Genomic DNA, 16,924 nt, shown 5'->3' with positions numbered 1-16,924 from the left:
CAAAGGATAAAACGCCGATATAAGCATCCAGCAATTTAGTGGAACTGGGCGATCAGATCCTCAGCGAGTGGCTTAATCTGGATGCGACGTACGTGCAAAACTTGTGGGCTCACTTCGTAACTGAATCCAGGCGGTTATCAAGTCCAGAGGCGGAGTTACACTGTATTAAGAGACTCTCCAGCGGTGACTAATATTATGCCCTGTGACCTTATACTACAAAGCAGTTGCCATCCGAGAACTTTCAAATAGGCAAAACTATTTGTCCTGAGTAAGAGAGTGTTTTCTATCAACAACAGGAAACCCAAATAAAATTATTTCTGTTTTGAACGTTGTTTTATTTTCTCCATCGCGTAATAATTTATTTATCTACAAAATTATACATTCACGCCAAAATATCGTAACTGTGAAAAAGTGGCCTTATGACTTTACATTTCACATACTCAGAAAGAGCGGAAAATTCTTCATACGACCAAGCAATCATTTTTTTTTTTAGATTGATCACTATGGATTATCGGGAAGACGAAGCTTATTGCAGGACATACTAGTGCGAAACACGGGGCTCTTAGCTGAGTCCTGGCATTGCTTCCACTTACTTGTGCCAGGCTCCTCACTTTCATCTATCCTATCCGACCTTACTTGGTCAAATCTTGTTCTCTTCGACCCCGACGGTACTAGGTTACGAATCCTAGGGAGTATTTCATGTTCACGCCATTCATGGCTCCAGTGTTGCCAACTTAGCGGATTTTCCGCTAAGTTTAGCGGAATTAGAAGACTGTCGGCGGAGAAATATATCATTTAGCGGACAGCGGATTTTTTTGGCGGAATTCTAAATTGATTACAGTGGAATTTACCGTTTTATTCATTTTACTTTTTAAAAAAAATTGTACTCCAGTCTTTCTCCAAGCTATTCCGTATTTCTTATCAGGAGCTAGCAGTCACATTAGGAAAACATGTTGTTTGGATTCGATGTTAAGAGATCATGGTTTCATGAATTTGTAATGCGTGGGGAAAGGGTACTTTTCTCTTAGTTGACGATTGACGACAGATAATGAAACTGTGAGAGAGTAGCATTTATATTCTTATGCTATAAAGGAAGACCGTTTAATGAACTGGCCTGTTCTGTGTGTGGGCCTTGAGGTAGGGGATTCATCTAGTTTGGACCCGGCAGTAAACGCCTACAAGTTTTAGCTCGCCGGCTCGTGGGCAGGGGGTTAATCCCAGTGAAACTCACAGATCAGGTGAGTGCAGACATGTATTATTATTATTATTATTATTATTATTATTATTATTATTATTATTATTATTATTATTATTATTATTATTATTATTATTATTATTATTATTATACCGGTTGGTACACCTATACGCTGCACATTCGAATTTTCCGCCTTAAATTACTTTCTACCGGAGAAACTCTGAACTTTAACAACTGAATTAATCCAACAGTTCCTCAGAAGATGCCACTGTGTGTATTTCCATTTGTTTTTGTTTTTTGGTTGATCAAGAAGTGTGGACCTTCTCTGACAGATGTCTCTACTAAAAAACTATGATCATGCAGCCTGGTGCGAAGGGAAGGAACTTTTTGAAGAAATTTTGTATTCGAAAGTTTGTCTTTACTAAATTTTGTTTTTTCATTTTTTGGGTTGGCAATATTAATCTTTCTTTCCGACAGTTTTAAACGCAGCCAATCCTGAATTTCTTTAATTAATTTTTTGACCAATAGTGTCTTTCTTCTTCGATGTTGATGTATAACTTTTAGCGACTCAATAAAGTTGAGTGGGTGTGTCTTAATTATTCATGAAAGGTCTCGAAGCTTCCACGAGGGTTTAAAAACTGCTGATTTTCTCGGCTCTTCGCCACTTCAACAACATCTTGCTTAGTTTATAGAAGCATAGCAGGGGCGGGTAGCGCCTCTTCCTTCGGGCAGCAGCTCTTCAACAAGGTAATGGCCGATTAACATCTTTCTTTTCTCTTTGCTAGCTCAGCAGTTTAACCCGCGGGGCAGGTCCGAAACCTTTAATATGTAACCTTTTAAACATGTAAATCTTTTCCTACTTTGTAAAACTTCATATATCTTTAAATGTAATTCGGGGATAGAGAGTGCTTTACCCTCTCGAGCTCCCCTTCATTTTGGATTTGAGGTGACTAGATTTTCGTAACCGTTTTTCTCTTCTTTCTTAATGTGTTAAATTTATTTTGTATACATCTCACCTCCATAGATTGGGATTAGCCCCTCTGCAATAGGCCTAGTGCCTCTTAGGTTTTAAAATGTGTATTTAGGAGTGCTAATTCACACATCCATTCCTTTTACGTTTTGGGCCATTTAAAATTAACCTAGTTTTTGTCCACTAAGGCCCGGTAGAATGGGTACAAGATACCCCTGTTTCCTTGTAAGTGTGCCTTGAGGGCAATTTGTAGTAAAGTCCGTTTATGGCCTTTTAATAGGCTTGAAAGATTGAGAACGGGTCAGCTCTTTCTGGTATGTTGAAATGTGCCTCGGGGAGGCGTGACATTTTGATTGCTGGGAGCAAGCGCTCCATTGTGTTGAGGGAATTTCTGACCTTTTCTGAAATATGTGGTTGTGAGCTGAGAGCTCAGAAATTGTTAAACCTTGGGGCTAGTAGCCCAGGATTTGTAAAAACCCCTTAACCTGTGCTTTCGTTTGTAAAGTTGCATTGTACCTGATATTTCTTTGTTATTTCACCTAGTGAAAATTTTTAAATCTTGTTATCTGTTGAAAATATAACTTTTATTTAAATTTTAAATTCATCTTTAAGACTTGTAGTTAGACCCATTCCAGCCCGCACTTTCTTTCACCTCTGCCTTCCACGGATAACTCCGTAACAATTATTATTGCCCGTTTTTATTGCTCATTATTTGAGATCGGATTTCTTGGCTGAATTTTAGCGGATTTTTAGTAGTATTTAGTGTATCTTGAAAATATAAGTTGGCAACACTGCACGGCTCTTGTCTTCCTTTGGCCGATACCTTCATTTTTCGGAAGTGTCGGATCCTTCCATTTTTTCTCTCTGATTAGTGTTAATAGAAATTTCGTGTGGCTATTTCTAGCCGAGTTTAGCTCTTGTAAGGCAGACCCTCCGATGAGGATGGGCGACATCTGCGTCTTATTGTGGTGGAGGATAGTGTTATGTGTGGTGTGTGAGTTGCAGGGATGTTGGGGGACAGCACAAACACCCAGCCCCAGTGCCATTGGAATTAACCAATGAAGGTTCAAATTCCCGACCCGGCCGGGAATCGAACCCGGGACCACCCTCTGAACCGAAGGCCAGTACGCTGACCATTCAGCCAATGAGTCGGACTAAACTCGTGTCCTCATACCGAGGTGGTGCAACTCTTTTGAGGTACAGCCCCAATGGAGATGAGCTCATTTACCATTTGAACCACATACCAGCCCTCCTGCCATTCTTAAATTTCCGGCAGTACCGGGAATCGAACCCGGGCCCCGAGGACAGCAGTTAATAACACTAACCGTTACGGTACGGATGTGGGCATTAGTGTTAATAGACGATGGTTGCCTAGTTGTACTTCCTCTTCAAACAATAATCACCACCACCTGAGAAGTAAATACCGCATCTCACTTTGAAGGTAGAGACGCACTATAAGTCCTACTGCACACATTCCCAGGGGCTATCAGAGTAAGCCGCGACGAGACCACAATTTTGATGCGAGTTAATTTGTTATTTCCAGGACGATGGCTGTCTGCGGAGGGTGGAGATGTGCAACAACGCTCAGAGAGTCCAGAGGAGGCTAGTCTGCGGCTCTAACAACCTCACGTACCTCAACAAGTGCCACCTGTTACGAGAACAGTGCCAGGGTGTTCAGGTGACGCTCAAACACCAGGGCAGTTGCAAAGGTGAGTCAGTCTGTCTTTTACAGGCTCTTATTACTTGCTAATTAAATTTCCTCCGTGTAATAATAATAATAATAATAATAATAATAATAATAATAATAATAATAATAATAATAATAATAATAATAATAATAATAATAATAATAATGCCCGCCTCTGTGGTGTAGTGTTTTTTGCGATTGGCTACCACCCCCGGAGGCCCGGGTTCGATTCCCGGCACTGCCACGAAATTTGAAAAGTGGTATGAATGCTGGAACGGGTCCCTCTCAGCCTCGGGGGAGGTCTACTGAGTAGAGGTGGGTTCAATTCCCAGCTCAGCCATCCTCGAAGTGGTTTTCCGTGGTTTCCCATTTCTCCTCCAGGCAAATGCCGGGATGGTACCTAACTTAAGGCCACTGCCACTTCCTTCCCTCTTCCTTGTCTATCCCTTTCAATCTTCCCATCCCCCACTCCCAACAAGGCCCCTGTTCAGCATAGCAGCTGAGGCCGCTTAGGCGAGGTACTGGCTCTCCTCCCCATTTGTACCCCCGACACAAAAGTCTCACGCTCCAGGACACTGGCCTTGACGCAGTAGAGGTGGGATCCCTCGCTGAGCCGTAGGGAAAAACCAACCCTGGATGGTAAACAGATTAAGAACGAAAGAGAGAAAAGAAAGAAAGTTATAAAACCTAACCCCATGGCACTACACCTGAAGGGCCCTGGCGTACCAAGCGACCGCTGCTCATACAGAAGTCCTGCAGATTAGGAGGTGTCGTGTGATCAACACGACGAATCCTCTCAGCCGTTATTCTTGGCTTTCTAGACCGGGGCCGCTATCTCACCGTCAGATAGCGCCTCAATATTTTAATCGAGTAGGCTGAGTGGACCTCGAACCAGCCGTCAGATACAGCTAAAAATCCCTGACCTAGCCGGAAATCGAACCCGGGGCCTCCGGGTAAGAGGCAGGGATGCTACCCCTACCACGGGGCCGGCCCATATAATAATAATAATAATAATAATAATAATAATAATGTCAGTTGCCAATTCATGGCGACATGAATGATGTTCTTATTAACAGGCTAAAATCAAGACGCCCACCTGTTAGAACAGCCAGAAACCTAGCAGACGCTAACTTTAATCTGCTTCAGGCCTGGAAGCAAGTATGGATATCCAGTGCTCCATCAGAATATCACTATCTACCATGGCTAAAAAACAAACCAGAGGGTTTTGATCTTCCACGGAAGACCTGGACAACTATCAACAGGATTCGTACTGGCCATGGCAGATGTGGCGACTCCCTCCATAAATGGGGAATACTTAATTCGGCAGCGTGCAGTTGTGGTGCTGTGAAGCAAACAGTTCGGCACATTGTGGAGCAGTGTCCTCTCACTGCCTACCAGGGAAACCCAAGAGACTTTTTTCTGCTCTCACCCTTGTGTGTTGAATATGTAAATAATTTGAAACTGTAAATACTTCAAATTGTAAATATTATTTATTATTATTCTATCTATAATGTGATGTGTTAGCCATACGCTAAATAAATAAATAATAATAATAATAATAATAATAATAATAATAATAATAATAATAATAATAATTGTACCGAAAGGTACACCTCTACGCCGCGCGTTCAAATGAGCGCTTAAAAGAACTCATCTATCTATCAAATGTGAAACCAATAATACAACAAGTTAGAACTTTACTCTGAAGATGTCACCACTGAAATCTGATATAATTTCGTTATTGTGAAGTTTCCCGAACTGTGTGAATTTCTATTTGTTTTTGTTTTCCATTCATCAAGAAGTTTGAACATTCTTCCATAGATGTCACTACAAAAAAAAAAAAAAAGAACTATGATCATGCACCCTGGTGCGAAGTGAAAGAACTTTTGACTTAAATAATTTGTATTCATAAGTTTTTTTACTAATTTATGTTCATTTATTTTTGGGTTGGCAATATTTATCTTTTCTTTCCGCCAGTTTTGAATCCAGCCAATCCCTAATTTCTTTAATTAATTTTCTACCAGTCACAGTCTTCTTATTCTTCTTCTTCTTCTTCTTCGATTTTGAGTGTAACTTTTAAATGAACCAATAACATTGAGAGGGTGTGGCTAGTTAATCTTGAATGGTCTCGAACTTTCCCCGACGGTTTATAAACTGCGGATTTTCACGTCTCTTGGCCAATTGATCGTCATCTTACTGAGTGTATGTGTCAAGCAGGAGGCCGGAGGCCTCTTCGTCACCTGCTAGAACTTCTACCAGGTAATGGCCACTTAACATCTTTATTTCTTGCTAGCTCCGCAGTTTAACCCGAGGGAAAGGTCCAAAACTTTAACTATGTAACCAACTTCTCTAAAATGTAAATCTCCTTTCGGCTAATGTAAAAATTTCGTAATACTTTAATGGTAAACCGGGGATAGAGAGTGAGTTACCCTCTCGAGCTCCCCTTCATCCTGGTTTGAGGTGCCACATTTGTTTCTGCAATGTATTAAAGTTATTTCCATGCGAGCAACCTCAGTAGTTTGGGATTAGGTCCTGTTTCGTCGGCCAAGTGCCCTATAGGTCTTTAAAATTTTTGGAGCTCAATCTTCGACTCCATTCAAGTTGTACTCGGGCCGTTTATATAACCTGTTCTTTTTCACTAAGGCCCTGCAGGTTGGGTACTAGATACGTCTGTGTAATAAGATTCTAATTGTAAATAGTGCCTTGTAAGGCCAGTGATTATTAGGTTTTCATATTATGTTGCCTTGAGTAGGCTTGGAAAACTGAGAGCACATTAGCTCTTTTTCAAGTGTTGTAAAAGTGCCTCTGGGAGGCCTGATATTGTAGTTTAAGGAGCAAGTGCTCCATGTATCAGGGGATTTCTGCCCTTGTGTAAATTCATGAGCTTTGTAAATTTGAGTGGGTAGCTCAGGAAATGTAAAGCTAGGGGCGTAAAGCCCGATGGTGTTAAGATTCTGAATCTTGGTTTTTTTACCAATCTTATTTAACGTTTGCTACTTGTAAAAATTGTCAATTTTGGTGTCCGAAAATATAACCTTCACTTTAAGTTTTAAATTCTGTTCTTGACATTGTAGTTAGACCCATTCATCCCGGCACCTTCTTTCACCTCTGATCCACAAATACCCCGGAACAATAACAATAATAATAATAATAATAATAATAATAATAATAATAATAATAATAATAATAATAATAATAATAAAAACAATAATAATAATAATAATAATAATAATAATGATAATAATGGCGCAAACAGAAATTGGTCCTCAAAATTCATCAACTAATCCCTTTAGCAAGAGGAAATGTAGCGATAAATTGCCTACCATTTGCGGACGACCTAGCAATATTAACCTAAGACATTTCAACAGCCCAAAATCATATTGAATTCCTGAAAGAAACTGTGGAATAATTCGACCTTCAGATATTTTTTGAAAAAATAACCAACAGAATACGTGACCTGCAGCAAACGAACAAAACTCATGGAGACAAAACATGGCAAAATTAAACGAGTATCTTGGTGAAATAATTCAGAAAAATGGACTCGAAGCAAAAGCCTTTTGAATTAGATGCCAAAAGATGGAAACTTCATAATTATCGACTAACCCAAAATATCTATAGAAAAAATGCACAAAAAATGCACAAAACACACAAAACTAAGACATTACAATACAGTCATTAAACCATAATATCCTTATGGATCAGAATTTGAACAGGAAAGCAGATTTTGAAAATATTCAGAAAAAAGGAACGCAAAATCTTAAGGCAAATTCTAGGCTCAAAATTTACCGACGGTCAATACCAACTTAGAGGCAGACAGGAAATCAAAGCATACACAAATATTCACAGTGACATTAGAAAACGCAGGCTAAGATTCTATGGCCACATTAAAAGAATGCATCCACACAGAATTACCAAACAAATAGTCGAATTGTATGAAAACAGGAGTGAAGCTAAACCAGACACAATGAAATGAGTTGGCGAAATCAAAACCGATTTTAAATAGGCAGGAATTACACCAGCAGATGGCCAAACCGGGGTAATCTTCAGATCCAAAATTCACAAATGGCAAGTTGACCAAGAGGAAAGAAGAAGACTGGAATAACCTGGAAGCCCATAGTCAAATAATGAAAGAAATATGAGCACAGAGGAAGACTAATGCACACTTCAAAATACCACTACAAGAACGAACTCCATCTGTAGACTCCAGTTAGTGTCGAGCGGGTTCACAGTGCATTATTAACCATAGAACACTTATCCTTCGTAATTTTTACGACGGGAGGTAATAGTAGGGTATAATCTATTGCCTTCCCAGCATGCGTGCCTGGTGTCAGCTGAATATCTCGACGAGTTGTTGACTGTGGCGTGTGCGATTGGTGACATCTTTGTTCATTCCTGTGGTAATTGGGTGAGTTTCGTCATTTTGACGAACGGTTAGTGATAGTGCAATATACACTGAAGAAAATGGAAATTGCAACACCCAGAAGGAGTGGTGCTACATTGCTGCAATTGAAGATGAAGGACGAGTGTTCGGTTGTGTTTCGATGATTACACTTTCAGGTTCCTCTGACCGCAAGTTTGGTCAACAATCAATACAGGATGTGCCCACCATGAGCTGCAATACATTGATGAATTCATCGAGGCATGGAGTCAATAAGGCCCTGGATCGCTTCCTGAGGAATTGTGGCCCATGCTTGCTGCACTTCACGGGTCAGTTGTTCCAGAGTTGTGGGTGGCTGAGGACGGTTGGCCAGTTGTCGACCCATCATGTCCCACACATGCTCAATAGTACTCAGGTCCGGGGATCTGGCGAGCCATTCTAAGGTTGTGATGTCGTGGAGAGCTTCTCTGGAGATGCGTTCAGTGTGAACCCGGGCATTGTCCTGCTGAAACATCCCATTAGCAATGTTCGCCATCATAGGGACAACCACTGGATTGAGTACCCTATCAACGTACTGTCGAGCAGTCATAGTGCCCTCAACAAGCACTAACTGTAATTTCACATTAAAGCCAACAGCTCCCCAGACCATAATGCTTGGTGTTGGCCCTGTGTGCCTCTCGACAATAAGATCTGGGCGGGCCCTCTCCCCGGTACTTCGGCGCACACGATTCCGGCGATCACTGCGGGCAAGACAGAAGCGCGATTCATCACTAAAGACGACCCTATGCCATTCGTCGACCCACGTCGATCTTTCTCGACATTAGGCCAGCCTTACACGTCGCTGTTGTGGGATCAATGGAACACTTTCTGCAGGGACACGGGCTCGTAAGCCAGATGCACGCAGGCGATTACCAACTGTTTGTTGTGTAACGTGGGGTGCCACAGCTGCTCGAATTTGCGCTGCTGTTGCATGGGGTTCCATCCGGGCCATTCGAATGATGCGGCGATCCTCTCTCACAGTTGTCTGTCGCGCTGGGCCTGTGCCAGGTCTACGAGTGTGGTACCTTCATTTGACCACTGCTGCCATACACGTTGTACCGTAGTTGCCTGTCGGCCAACACGTGCAGCGACAGTCCTTAGCGATAATCCAACCTCACACAGCCCAATTATCCGAGCCCTCTCAAACGGCGACAGTTGTTGATAGCGTGTTCTTCTCTGTCGTCGAGGCATGTTTGACGGGGAACACTTCACTGCACAGACAGCAAGTCAACTACGCTACACCAGAGTCCGTATACCGGAGTTGATTTCTCCGCGACCAATCACGTGGGGAGACCTGTAGCAACAATCCAACAGGTCTGAAACTTTGATCGTTTACATACCTACATGGCAGCGTTCCATACCTTGAAAATCAACACATACGACCTATGCCTTCATGGTGTTGCAATTTCGATTTTCTTAAGTGTAGTAGAATGGATTTCTGGGATCTCGCAGCGACTTTGATTTTAACTGATTCAGGAGGTCAAGTGGACGGAAAATGGGAGACTACTGGCAAAAACTAGTGCAATTGGACTAGACAAAGGAGTGATTGACTGGGTGGATATATTTCTAGAAAATAGAACTCAGAGAATTAGAGTAGGTGAAGTATTGTCTGACCCTGTAATAATTAAGAGGGGAATTCCTCAAGGCAGTATTATTGGACGTTTATGTTTTTTTATATATACCAATGATATGAGTAAAGAAGTGGAATCAGAGATAAGGCCTTCTGCAGACGATGTTATTCTGTATAGAGTAGTAAATAAGTTACAAGATTGTGAGGAACTGCAAAAAGATCTGGACTACGTTGTGAGATGAACAGCAAGCAATGGTATGATGACAAACGGGGTTAAAAGTCAGGTTGTGAGTTTCACAAATAGAAAAAAGTCCTATCAGTTTTAATTGCTGCGTTGATGGGGTGAAAGTTCCTTATGGGGATCACTGTAAGTGCCAAGGTGTTAATATAAGGAAAGATCTTCATTGGGGTTATCACATAAATGGATAAAAGATACAGATCTCTGCACATGGTTATGAGGGTGTTTAGAGGTTGTAGTAAGGATATAAAGGAGAGGGAATATAAGTCTCTGGTAAGACCCCAACTAGAGTATGGTTCCAGTATATGGGTACCTTTCCAGGATTACTTAATTCAAGAACTGGAAAAAATCCAAAGAAAAGCAGCTCGATTTGTTCTGGGTAATTTCTGACAAAAGAGTAGTGTTAGAAAAATGTTGCAATGTTTGGGATGGGAAGACTTGTTATAAAAAAGACGAGGTGCTCGACTAAATGGTATGTCCCGAACTGTCGGTGGAGAGATGGCGTGGAATGACGTTAGTAGACGAATAAGTTTGAGCGGTATCTTTAAAAGTAGGAAAGATCACAATATGAAGAATATTTGTAATTGAGTTAAAGCTTCGTACGTTATTAGGATTTAAACAGTCACTTACTGTTTCTTAAGTATAGACGTATTCTTAAATGTCAAATCTGCGTCTGTTATCATTAGAAATTGGATTTGTGTGTCGTATAAATCACCAATATAAGCATACAGGTATGCTGCAAAACGTGGTGAGATATGCATTTGAGTATGCACTTATTTTCGTGCTATTACACACTTGTAAGACATGAAAATTTAACATTCCTTTACTAAACATGCGCGATTCACCAACACCATGATCATGAATACACAACTGAATGAACAACAAAACAATATCACACAACTTACAGCTGGCGCTGTTCCACTAATACAAACAAACAATCTGTGCATAGTTTGTGAGACGTGAAACAATATGGACACGTCTCGCAGATAAGACATATTGTGTTAATTAATACACATACTGAATCACAATTAGCACGGTTGTAAGAATACCGTCTAAATAAATACACAAACGTGAAGAAACATTTTACACTCCAGATCCTAATTTCCTGTCCATAATTTGCTTTGCGGTACACTACAACAGTCTTCTCCAAGTTTTCTGGTATAAATCTGTGGCGATTGTCTCCTAAAACTAGCTTCAGTGAGGAGAATGATCTCTCTACATCTACAGATGTGACAGGACAGTTAAACATTATGGTAGATCCACATTATCAGTACCAGCCAAATATTTGTACGAGGCTCGAGTCATAAGTCATGGCAGCTATTTTTTTTTCTCGCGAACAGGAGACACCACAGAAAATCTAAGATATTCGATTGGAAATATAGGGCATGTACTTATGCATAGTGCCTGAAGACAAATTCTGACTTCAGGAGATTCTCGTAGGAAAGTGACAGAAGACAGGCCATTGGTAAACATTGTTTTATTATGGTTTAGACAGCAAATACACAAGACTACATACAAAGGACAGGTCTCCACTGGTTACAGACCTTCGAAATAATCACCCAAGGTTTTCACTGTGCGTTCCCAGCGGTGGGGCAGGCGCTGAATACCATTCGCTGCATGTGCATCGCTAACGTGTGACACCTCTCTCCGAAATGCTGTTACGATGTCCTCTTTGTTGGCAAACCGTTGTCCACGTAATGGCTTCTTGACTTTGGGGATTAGATCAGGCGAATAAGGCGGGTGTGGAAGAACCTCCCATCCCCACCGTTGTAAGCGACGCTGAACGATGGCTGCTGTGTGAGGTGTCGCCTTATCGTGTAGGATTATGGCGTTGTCCAAAAGCTCTGGACGTTTGGTTCGCACTACAACTGGTACAACAAAAAGGAACTGTATTAAACTGCATTGAGTACTGCTATTTTAATATACGATCGTTGCTTCTGCTTGTTGATTTCCATTTTGTGACGCTCTCACTCACACACTGAACTTGGGGGCCATGCTTCGACCCACACTGTTGTTTTCATACACCATCCAGTGGCATCATACGCAAGTACATACCGTACGTAAGGACATGTCCGAGGTGTTTTGGGATACCTTCAAGCTCACGAGTCACGTTCTCCATAATGTCTAGCGAATCACCAAGTCGCAACGCACGTGTTTCTAATGCCTTAATTGATTCTAGCTGGTATGGTTGTGAAGTGTGTCTTGATAAGTGCCAGTTTCCTTTGAGCAATTTAATTGCCGAAGGAGTTCATGGCATTAATTACTTTACATTTTCTTGAAGACTGCTTGTAAAATATCTTCAAACTTTTATTATACAAGTTGAAAACATGCACAATAAGTGCAAAATTTGAAATACATGCACTAATCTCAAATATATACACTATTAAACTTAATAATCCCTCCAGTTTCACCTTCAAACGCACTTCCTTGTTGATTTTAGAGTTCTACATATCGGCAAAAAAAACAACAACGTGCATTTGTACAAAGGCCACTAGGAAAGTTTTGCAATACGCAAAAACGGTTGGCTGGACACCCCTGTTATTGTGAGGGATGAAAAGAGGGATGAAAACTGGTCTAGAAGACAGCAAGGCGTGACCTTCACACCAGTTGTTACCAAACAGTGGAATTGACAGCAAGTTAAGATGTCAGTATGGTCTAAAGGTGAATATCGCGCAATTATCCGCTACAATTTTGCTCGTGGATTAACTGTTGACCTGTGCCTGGAGGAAATGACTCCTGTGCTGGAGAAAGACTGTCCACATCGGACAACAATTTCCGCTGGTGCAAAGAGTTCCAGAGGGGAAATTTTAAGGTTGAAGACGATCCTCGTTCTGGGCGACCGTCTGAATCAGTGACTGAGGAAAACACTGAAGCTGTGGGGAAAATGTTGCAGCAAGAGAGGCGGTTGACATATCGGCAGGTAGAAGAGACCTTCCACATCCCTGCACCAGCTATTCATTCAGTTCTACACGACCATCTCCATGTTAGAAAGGTTTGTTCCCTTTGGGTGCCCCATTCACTTGCAGAGGAACAAAGGGCACATCGAGTGAAATGGTGCCTAAAAATGTTAAAACAGTTTGAAAATGGGACTTCGCGAAACGTCAATAGCATCGTTACAGGTGACGAAACTTTGCTTTATTATCACGATGTCCCAACAAAATCCCAGAACAAGGTGTGGCTGTTTGAAGATGAGGGTACTCCTGTGACTGTGCGAAAGTCAAGGTCATTGAAGAAAAGGATGATGGCAGTATTCTTCACTAAACGGGGCATTCTGACTCGGGTTGTGCTAGAAACACAAAGGACAGTTACTGCGAAGTGGTACAGTGAGACTTGTCTGCCTCAGGTCATCCAAGCTCTCAAGGAGCTCCGTCCAAGGTCATGGCTCAACACTTGGCTCTTGCATCACGACAGTGCTCCAGCGCATCGTGCTAATGTAACAATGGATTTTCTTACGAGATCAGGGTTGACTGTGCTTGATCCCCCTCCATACAGTCCGGATCTTGCCCCATGTGACTTCGCACTCTTCCCAGAATTGAAGATGAAGTTGAAAGGGCGGCGTTTTGCATCCGACGAGGAGCTTCTGGCAGCATGGGATCAAGAGTTTGAAAATGTAACCGAAGAAAAGTGGCAGAGTTGATTCAGTGACTGGTTTCGACGTATGGAGAAGTGTATTGAGTGAGGTGGAAATTATTTTGAAAAAGTCTAAAGCGTTCACTCACATTGCAAAACTTTCCTAGTGCCCTTTGTATACTAATCCACTGTCTGGTTATCACAGGGTACTGTAGAAGAAAATCAGAAGAATGCAAACTCTACCAGAATAAGAGATAAAACTATTGACGATGAACAAATAAACCGATTATTGTACAAATCGGATGAAGATGAGTTAGGGAGTGAAGAAGACGACTTCATGAAAAATGATATTCACGATACTAGCGATAGTCATGAATATGTGAATTAAGAAGATGAACAAGAGAATCTAAGTCTTGAAGGAGGAAACGAAAGTAATGCTTGTGATACATCACTTCATCCGTTGTCATCTGATTCCTCTGAAGATGATGGCCTAGATAATTCCGATTTTGATCGCAATATAATATTTATTAACGAACCGTTAGAGGGTGCTTTTTAAGAGGCATGTAAACAAATTTGAACTACAGGGAAATCCTTGCATTTGAACTTGTAAAATGTGTCTTTATGCCTTTTTCGTTTACATTTACACTTATTGTATTTATTTTCATGGTGGTTTTGGTTTATTTGTGATATAAAAAACACATTCATAGTTTTATGTGTTTATTTTAATGTGTTGTAAGTGAAAGTTCTTATAAATCGTGTTAATGTAATATTTTCTGTGTATAAAGTTTGCTATATTTAATAAACAATTGCATCAAATTATTTAATATCTACGTATTTTGATTCATATTAGGTTTATGATTCTTTAAAAACTTACCAAATATTAGCTGGTACGTGCAAAATATAACAACTGTAAAATGGAGTAGTCAAATGTACGAAGGGTTAGTAATAATAGAAATAAAAATATATTTATTTAATGTTAATTACAAGTAGGACCAGAGGTCCCTTTGGCTGTAACTTAAATGTATCAATTAATATACAAAATCTAATTAAAAGAATACATAAAAAAGCGCAAGATACATTTTCCAACCGAAGATAAAAAATGTGTGATGAGGGAGGGTTAATGATTCGCGACCACTGATGTTACGTGGTCTCCTGTAATTCGCTGATAAATAGTGTTTGTTAGTTGCGGGCGGTTGCGAAGTCTGATGGCTGCCCTGTTTTCTCTTGCCAGACACTCAGAAGTGCCCCACGGACAGGCACTACGCAGAGCGCATCCCCCGTCCACCCCAGGTGGAACTCTTCATCCCCACATGTCTGGAGGACGGCAGCTACGCTCCAGTCCAGTGCCACACGGAGACAGGCTACTGCTGGTGCGTCACTCCCATGGGGAAGCCCATTCCCAACACGTCGGTGAGACACGACAGGCCCAACTGCGGACGAAGGGGTGAGTACACTTCATGTGTTTTGTCCTGATTTATTATAACAACTATCCCTTGAACCCTCTCACCCTCCTTCGCTCTCTGTGATTGAAAAGGCGTTATTGTCAACGAACTACCAATGTAATGGAATGAACATGAGCATTAAGAACCTTCAACATGAACTTTGAAAGTATTCCATGTTCTGGTCTCCATGACATGTTCCACCGATTTTTATTTACTTAGGGTATCATCGCTGGGCGAGCAGTGTCTCGTATCTTCCTATCCATGATTTTCCTGAAAAATGATCACGCCTCCCAGACACACATGGATATGCAGTCCATCAGAACAATGTTTGCAGCGTTTATTTTCCTATGCCAGTTTGATAATAATAATAATAATAATAATAATAATAATAATAATAATAATAATAATAATAATAATAATAATAATAATAATAATAATAATAATGTTACTGTAGGTGGCAGCGTTGCCAACTTCCGAAAATCGAAAAACCATACAGAAATTCAAAATAAACTGTATTCATTATCGTAATACCTCTGGCACAACAGCCCTGAAAGGGCCTTGGCCTACCAAGCGACCGCTGCTCAGCCCGAAGGCCTGCAGAGTACGAGGTGTCGTGTGGTCAGCTCGAAGAATCCTCTCGGCCGTTATTCTTGGCTCTCGAGACCGGGGCCGCTATCTCACCGTCAGATGTTTGTTGTTTAGTCATCAGCCCAAAGACTGGTTGGATCCTCAACAGCTCCGCCATCAGCTGTCATAGATGGCCTAGGCATCACTGAAGAGGCGTACTAGGGAAATGAGGAGAGGTAGTTTCCCGTTGCTATTACATATCAATCTGCCAAGCCCACTGAAATGCATGCACCAACTTACCCTATGAGTAACATTTTCACATCATTCATAGCAGGGACTGGCTGCATAAGGATTGGCATTACTAGCATCGCTCATACCTCAGTCACTTTCATATTGTCAAAGCCAAAGATAAGACAGAGACAGATCAATGAAATTGCTCTAGCCCATACCAGAAGACATAGTGCACTAGGTCCCGCCAGCAAAGGCATCGCCGTCAGATAGGTCCTCAATTTCAATTACGTAGGCTGAGTGGACCTCGAACCAGCCCTCAGATCCAGGTAAAAATCCTTGGCCTGGCCGGGAATCGAACCCGGAGTTTCCGGGTAAGAGGCAGGCACGCTACCCCTACACCATGAGGCCGGCGTACAGTACTAATACTCACCCAAATACTCTAATATTCAATAGAATGCGTCCAATATTAGCAAGTAGCAATAATATCAAATAGGAATATTTAACTGAGACGTATCACTAGAAGTAAAAAAAAAAAAAAAAGTGCAACATATCGTCAATGCCGGGACAAAAGCTCCTATGTGATATACTGACCCGCAGCACATACATTATGAACGAGAAGGCCTTGACAATATTCACACAACATTTCACCTTAAATGACAGAACCTTACCGGCCAAAGTTCTAAGCTAAAATATTTCACATAGGAGGTTTTTGTCCCGGCAGCTACGATATACACTTTGCCCCTTCTTTACATGTTGGATCAGGACGCAACCACTTCCTATTCTGTCTATACTCTCCCACGACTGCCTGTATTTCTGTTTCCTTCCGGGTGTTTTAACAGGAAGTTTAATTTTTTTGGGTGTCGAAGGATTTTCTTTATTTGTGGAATCAGAAGTTAACCGCATCTTTACTTATTTAATGTCCGGCTCCATGGATAAATGGTTAGCGTGCTGGCCTTAGGTCACAGGGGGCCCGGGTTCGATTCCCGGCAGGGTCGGGAATTTTACCATAATTGGTTAATTTCGCTGGCATGGGGGCT

At 41.4% G+C, this 16,924-nt stretch overlaps 1 protein-coding gene across 10 annotated transcripts in view; it reads left to right on the top strand.

Moving 5' to 3' along the window:
* magu (SPARC related modular calcium binding-like protein magu) overlaps positions 1-16,924 on the top strand; it is a 417,174-nt gene that overhangs the window by 251,796 nt on the left and 148,454 nt on the right. For all 10 annotated transcript variants that reach the window (XM_067156492.2, XM_067156500.2, XM_067156498.2 and 7 more), the window contains exons 2-3: positions 3,709-3,874; positions 14,879-15,091. In XM_067156492.2, coding sequence (XP_067012593.2) covers positions 3,709-3,874; positions 14,879-15,091 — 379 coding nt within the window. The remainder of the gene's footprint in view (positions 1-3,708; positions 3,875-14,878; positions 15,092-16,924) is intronic.

Source organism: Anabrus simplex, chromosome 12 (assembly GCF_040414725.1).
Source record: "Anabrus simplex isolate iqAnaSimp1 chromosome 12, ASM4041472v1, whole genome shotgun sequence".
Taxonomy (NCBI): Eukaryota; Metazoa; Arthropoda; class Insecta; order Orthoptera; family Tettigoniidae; genus Anabrus; species Anabrus simplex.
The sequence above is the reverse complement of the archived record's forward strand: the minus strand, read 5'-3'. Positions and strand labels throughout refer to the sequence as shown.